Raw genomic sequence first — 7,428 nt, 5'->3', positions numbered from 1 at the left:
GTCATTCTGTTACCAAACATTCAAGTAATTGTGTTTTAGTACGATTTTCAGAGGCAACTGTTAAAAGTAGACTTCTGCATATAGGTGTATGGTTTGTTTTACACATTTTTCACAATTTAAAGTAAAAAAGTGAGTCTCAGCATCACTCTGTTACCATGGAATTGCCCTCCTCCTTCTCCTCCGCCTACTCCAAAGCTGCGTTCAGGAACCAAGTGGGAAGTCGCAATTTACCACATACTGTACGACTGGGGGAAATCTACTTGAACGACCCCCAACTGGTAATTACTAGTGGGAAACTCATCCATCATCCTGAGCTCCTAAATGCTGACCTCTGACATCACCTACTAAGGAAATTACCTCGATAACAGCATTTTCAGCAAATGCAACAACAAAACATTATTTAGAAAAAGCAATTTATTATGTTTTTTAACACTATAATTTGTTTACAAGAGAGATAGCTGTACTTTTAGTTTATGGTTTACACAGCTTGTTAGCCATTAGCCAATCTGCGTTTCTCAACGAGTTCAAAGCGCGTGAATGCATCCAACTGGTATTTATGACTTCCCAACTGGTGAATTCCCACCTCCAACTTGGTTACAGCCGCAGCATAATACACTGGAAAGGCCCTGGAGTCTGCAATTTGACTAAGTAGGTGTTGAAAATGTGAAATCCAAAGCTGATAAAAAAATATGGATGGGGAAATTTGGAAATTACAGCAACAGCAATTCAAGATAATTTGTAACACTGAGTAGTGAGGCTGATAGAGAAGGCTACAGAAATCTATAGTTAACCACTGAGTTCTGCCCTTCCGTTTTCTCATATGAAAATGAATAACCAAGTTGACTCACAGTAAAGCTTAAACACTGTGTTCCTCAAACACCACACACTCTCAAGACAAGAGAAAACAATGTCCCTGTATGTGCATTGCTTAGTATATTAGATTGAAACAACTCTGCTGTTATAGCGCCCCCTAGTGAGAATGCATAGCATAACAACAGTACATTGGTTTGGCGTCTTTGAGCTGCGTCACGCAGTCTGCCTCTGGCAGGTCTAAACAGCATCACATGAAGACAGAAATATAGCGTTGACTATTTACCAAGCTGTATGCAGTGTTTGATACTGCTCCACTAGGATTTTTCTCATTGTGTCTTAACTGTTTTCTTTACACATAAAACAAAGGACTAAACCATGAGAGAAAACCACCCCGTCCAAAATGTCTCCCTTGGGTCTTCTCACTATAAAAAAAATAAAAATACATAAAAAGACATGGCAAAGTACTATGAGAAAACAGATGTGGGAAACTAATTGTTTTAAAGCAGTGATAACCAATAGAATAACTGGCTTGTTGGTACTCTGTCATAGGAATTCCCCATATGGTGGGAGGTTAACGTTAGATACCATCAAATGAACGGATGGTGTCTGCACAGGCACAGAGAACAAGTAATTCCATGCAGCACTAGAGTATTTCCCACTGTCACAAAGGAAGAAACAGGAACTGGGGAGGAGGGACACATTTCATTAGACCAATGAGATGCCACATGGCTATCCAGTTTATTTAATTAGGCAAGTCAAGGTAAGAACAAATTCTTATTTACAATGGCCTACCCCGGACGATGCTGGGCCATTTGTGCGCCACCCAACCATGGCCCGATGTTATACAGCCTGGATTCAAACCAGGGACTGTAGTGACAGCTCTTGCACTGATGCAGTACCTTAGACAGCTATGCCACTCAGGAGCCCTAAAGTTTGATTTGCAGCTTTTTGGGATGTTCTCAAACTGCACCCATATCATGTAACGAATGCCCCCCCACCATTCATTTTGAGTCAGCCAGACTTTACCGACCTAGTTCAAGACACTGGCTGAACCTGTGACATGTAGTGGTTCACTTCCAGCCCATACCGCTTTTCCTTTTTACAGCTCTAATCCAGAGTCAGTGCATTCAAAGGTCAATAGAACATTACATCTCCATGTAAAACAGCCATTAGCACTAGTATGACGACACTCCCCCACTCACAACACGCCATGTACAATAAGCAAAGTTGGCTTTTTGCCATTTTTAAACACGGCAATATTGGACAAATCGGCATATCAAACTATTGTACGGTGCCTTCGTAGTGGTATGCCACTGCAAACACCACTTATCAAATAATTGTACCCCATGAAACAAGATGTCAATTTCAAATATTTATTCAATAAAATATCCCCCCTCTCCATTTTGAGTTGGTAGCTCAGTGTCAAGCCTAACATGGCTTTAAGCAGACTTGCTCCATAACACCAGTCATCTGACATCCAGGTAGAGCAGTACTTTTCATTATAGTTAAAATAAAATCTAAGTAGTATTACAGCTTCAGAAAATTATGCATATTTCAATTTTTTGTAAAAAAAAAAAAGCACAAACTCGCCTCGTAGATGGGGCTGTGATGGTCAGAACTTCAGCCGCACTCTTCCGTAACCTTGACACAGGCAACCCCACAATACATTGGAACCGCAGTTAAGCCCCCCCCCCCCCCCCAAATCCCACACCACCACAGGATACCGCATGTGGCGGTTGATCATTTTATTGAAACTCGTACAAAACAAAAAGTGTTACATGGAATTGTGCCCTTCACATGGCAAACGAAAAAGTTTAAGGAAAAAAAAAAACTACACCACCACTCATCCCGCATCCGTCAAGCCATTTGTCCATGTTTGCACTGGACTGCTCCCATATGAGGGGGGAGTTAAACTGGTAGTAAAGTGTCTCAATTCAGAGGTATTCATCATTAGCTTAAAGGGGCTGCGGTGATTGCAGCACAGGAAAGTGTCAGGACCAGGGGAGAGGGGGCTGCAGAAAGCTTCTAGAATCCGTGGACCTTGAGCTGCTCCTCTTTCGCCAGACCAATCTGGAAGTGGGATGAGGGGAGAAGAGACATGACACAAAATAACTTTGAACTCCAGTCACAGAACATTTGCTACCGTCACAGCTAGACTATTTACAAACAGGGGCTTTTCTATGAGAGCCTTCTGTAGGGGCCATGACATATGACCACTTAGTACACACAAGTGTATAGTATACGCTGGGTGCAATGTGCAATAGCAGGGACAAGAGTCAAACCTACCTCAATCAGAAACGTGCAGATATTCTTGCGCTGGTCACCTTGCAGCTGAATCACTTCCCCATACTCTGGGTGCTCAATCACTGTCCCATTGCAGGCAAATTTCTGTTGACAAAGCAAAGCTACTCAAATAGCCAGCAGAACAAAACAAGACCCAACTAGTGTCAGTGTCTCAACTCCCTGCCATAACATACCTTCTTAAAGGCCTTGACTAGCTTCTTCTTATCATAGTCGATGGCTATGCCCTGGACCGTGGTCAGAGTCTTCCTGCCGTTACGCTGCTGGATTCTTATGTGGATGTAGTCGTCAGTCCCAGATGGGAGCCTGTCATTACCCTTAGTTGCATCAGCAAAGGGGTCTGTGGGGAGAATACCATTTAAAAACAAAATCACACTACTTAAAACATAATTCAAAAACAAACACCTAAAAATACAAGGAAGCAACCTAAAGTGATAGCTAAAATGGCAGTATTTTGACCTAGCTAACAAAAGATCGAGGCCGATGAACTAGTGACGTAACGTCTTAGCCACGAGTCTCAGGACCAAGCAAACCAACGCGCAGGACGCATATCAGCAAGTTACATGGAAATAAGATTCTAGAAAATGGTCCCACCAAGATTGGGTGGCTCATCTGCGCAGACCTATATTTATCCGGAATTGAGGTTTGTGACACGGGAGAAAGCAAAACCCCTCAGTCCTGATAGCCAATCATTCCGGCAAAATTGAAAAAAATTCGAAAGGAAGTCAAATGTCGGAGAAGCATAATTCAGCGGGACTATTGTACCTGGCTATTTGCCCTTAAAAATAGTTTACATTTTAACACAAAGCCCTTTCCGACAAAGTCGTATTACAGACAGATTGGGGCAAACATGTACATTCATACTAAGTCCATTGTTGATAACTACAGACAGTAAGAACGAGTTACTCTCCGGAATCGGTAACGTTATTGTACATTGATCAATGTATCTACAATTGCCTAGTTTGATATACTGGCTACAAAATCCGTGTTGGGGCCTAAACAAGGAAATTAACTTCGGCCTAGTTGAAGTCGGATGGCTGTTAGCCAAAGAACGTCAGCAAAAGTCAAACTATTAATATAACGTAATTCTAATCGGGAGGAAATGTTCACTATAATTAACCAGATGTTTCATGAATATTAAAATCAAAACGTTATCTATATTTAGTTGGAACGTTGACAAAATGTTTGCAAATGCTAGCTAACGTTAGCAAGCGCCCTTCCCCCACATTTTCGACCCCGCGTTAGCCGAGATGGTTGAAATGTCTTACCGAAAGTTTGGAGGTTCTGGATAGCGGACATACGATAAGATTTCCTTTCCTTTCGGATAATAACTGATTAGCGATCGACTGGTCTAATTTATTTGTTTTTGTGTTGTTGTTCTGTGAATCTCCCTTTTCACCGGGACGACGTTTTTGTCTTCTGAAAGGCTCTCACAAAATGGAGATTGTTTAGCTTGCAAAGTGGAAAACAACCCTTTATAGCGCCTCCCCGCACGTAGGGACGTGCACCACGCCACACCCTATTTTACTGGAAAAATTACGTAATTATCTTGGTATTTCAGAGGGGAAAATACCAACAACACCTGCAACCTAGGTTACATAAAAACTACAGCACAAATATCTAAATTCCTTAATAAAGCAATGTAATGCGTAGATGAAACAATGGTCAGTGGTCCATTATTCTATTTTCGGTATTATATGAAAACTCATATACTTCTGTTTTTACAAAATAATTAAAGTCTTATCCTTTCATCTTAGGTGGTGGGCCGAAGCCGATAAACGTGAAGTTGGTCGATCCCCCTCGAGGGAGTTGCTGATCTTTTTGTATATGACATTAAAAAAAAAACATTCTTATGATGACTATAAAATGTGTTGGCACCTTTAATTCATGCACCCTTTCTCATGAAATGTCCATTTGTAACACCCCTCTTGATTAAGGCAGCCAATGGCCTGCGTCTAAAATGTAAATACGGCCTCGCTTGAAAACTCGAGCTGCTGTTTATCTGTCTGATGGGACAGTTCTATCTGGGATCCTTGGGACGTTCCTACACTTACCCTAACAATGAACAGTGGTAAAAGAACACGTTCAAAGAATTTCAGTGACTTTGAAAAAACCCTCTTGAAGTGATTTGTGTCAAACCACTCGATTACCGAGAACAAATATTCATCAATTCAACTCAAATGAAAAAGTTAACAAAAAGGACCCTACAACAACTTCAGGTAATATTCTGTATTTATTGTTGGCCCACTTTTATAAATCAGAGTCACTTTGAAATGTTAGTTTTCTTGTGTAACACAACACAGTAGTGCCTAAATGTATTTGTGAGACAGAAATGTAACACAGAATATCATAAATATTTACTAATATAATTTCTATATTGTCTTGTCTTTCTAAGGTCCTGTGGAAAAACATAAAAATCAACATAAAAATCTAAATCAATAGAATATTTACAGAGGTGAGGAACATGAACTGGAAACGAGGAAGGGAGTTTAGATGGCTAACTAAAAAGCAGCATTCCCCAAGAGAGGATGGCTTTCACTTCAGGAGTGATGAATTCATGAACTTCTTAGACGAAAAGGTCATGATCATTAGAAAGTAAATTACGGACCCCTCTTTGAATGTGTGTATTTCTCCAAAGCTCAGTTGTCCTGAGTCTGCACAGAACTGCCAGGACAAGGATAAAGATTTTAAATCCTGTATCGCTTGACACATTCATGAAAATTGTCATGCCCCCTGAACCTTCAAGCTGCATACTGGACCCTTATCCAACTAAACTACTGAAAGAGTTACTTCCTGTGCTTGGCCCTCCTATGTTGAACATAATAAATTACTCCCTATCCTCAGGATGTGTACCAAACTCACCAAAAGTAGCAGTAATAAAGCCTCTCTTGAAAAAGCTAAACCTTGACCTGGAAAATGCAAAAAACAATCAGCCAATATCGAATCTCCCATTCCTCTCAACATTAAAAAAAAACTCACTACCTTCCTAAAGACAAATAATGCATACGAAATGCTTCAGTCTAGTTTTAGAGCCCATCATAGTGAAGCCCCAGAATTGCCTACCCTGGAAGCCTTTGTTTCAGACATAAGGAAGTGGATGGCGCCAAATGTTTTACTTTTAAACTCGGACAAAACAGAGATACTAGTTATAGGTCCCAAGAAACAAAGACATCTGCTGTTGGATCTGACAATTAATCTTGATGGTTGTACAGTCGTCTCACATTAAGCTGTGAAGGACCTCGGCATTACTCTGGACCCTGATCTCTCATTTGACGGACATTATCAAGAATATTTCAAGGACAGCTTTTTTTCCATCATTGTAACATTGCAAAAATCTGAAACTTTTTGTCCATAAATGATGCAGAAAAGCTAATCCATACTTTTGTCACTTCTAGATTAGACTACTGCAATGACCTACTCTCCAGCTACCCGGATAAAGCACTAAATAAACATCAGTTAGTGCTAAAGACGGCTGCTAGAATCTTGACTAGAACCATTTGACCATATTTCTCCAGTGCTAGCCTCTCTACACTGGCGTCCTGTTAAGGATAGGGCTGATTAAGGTTTTACTGCTAACCTACAAAGCATTACATGGGCTTGCTCCTACTTATCTCTCCAATTTGGTCCCGCCGTACATACCTACACGTTACGCTACATTCACAAGACGCAGGCCTCCTTATTGTCCCTAGAATTTCTCCAATAGAGCTCAATTTTTATGGAATGGTCTGCCTATCCACGTGAGAGATGTAGACTGGGTCACAACCTTTAAGTCTTTACTGAAGACTCATTTCTTCAGTAGGTCCTATGATTGAGTGTAGTCTGGTCCAGTGGTGCGAAGGTGAATGGCAAGGCACTGGACCAACGAACCGCCCTTGCTGTCTCTGCCTGGCCGGCTCACACTCTCTCGACCAGGATTCTCTGCCGCTGACCCTAATACAGGGGCTGAGTCACTGGCTTACTAGTGCTCTTCCATGCCGTCCCTAGGAGGGGTGCATCACTTGAGTTGGTTGAGTCACTGACCTGATCTCCCTGTCCGGTTTTGGCCCCCCTATACTCAGCCTTGTCTCAGGGTAGTAAGTTGGTGGTCTTTGTGACATCTGCTGATGTAAAAAGGGCTTTATAAATACATTTGATTGATTGATTGATTGATGAAGATGGCGGAAGCAGAAGTGTTGTTTGAAGATGAAAGCGCGTCAAGTACAGTTAGTGCGGAAGAAGAGTGGACAACTGTGAAGTCCAAAATTGGAACGAAAAGGGCTAAAATTATTGTGGGAAATGAGTCTGATGAACCATTGCTTGTTGAAGTATGTTTTT

General features: G+C 41.3%; 1 protein-coding gene across 2 annotated transcripts; it reads right to left on the bottom strand.

Moving 5' to 3' along the window:
* Nucleotides 1-2,172: 2,172 nt before the first annotated feature.
* On the bottom strand, nucleotides 2,173-4,646 carry LOC106607501 (eukaryotic translation initiation factor 1). Of its 2 annotated transcripts, XM_014204503.2 has the most exons (4): nucleotides 4,383-4,645; nucleotides 3,291-3,454; nucleotides 3,100-3,201; nucleotides 2,173-2,883 (listed from the first exon to the last, which is right to left on the bottom strand). In XM_014204503.2, the coding sequence occupies exons 1-4, from the start codon at nucleotides 4,411-4,413 to the stop codon at nucleotides 2,839-2,841; spliced, it is 342 nt and encodes a 113-aa protein (XP_014059978.1). In that variant the 5' UTR covers nucleotides 4,414-4,645; the 3' UTR covers nucleotides 2,173-2,838. The 2 variants fall into 2 exon arrangements, with proteins under 2 accessions (XP_014059978.1, XP_014059980.1); XM_014204505.2 differs by lacking the exon at nucleotides 3,100-3,201 and having other exon boundaries at nucleotides 4,383-4,646.
* Nucleotides 4,647-7,428: the final 2,782 nt, after the last annotated feature.

This window comes from Salmo salar, chromosome ssa06 (genome assembly GCF_905237065.1).
Source record: "Salmo salar chromosome ssa06, Ssal_v3.1, whole genome shotgun sequence".
Classification (NCBI taxonomy): Eukaryota; Metazoa; Chordata; class Actinopteri; order Salmoniformes; family Salmonidae; genus Salmo; species Salmo salar.
Note: the sequence above shows the minus strand (reverse complement) of the source record. Positions and strands in the feature narration are given on the sequence as shown.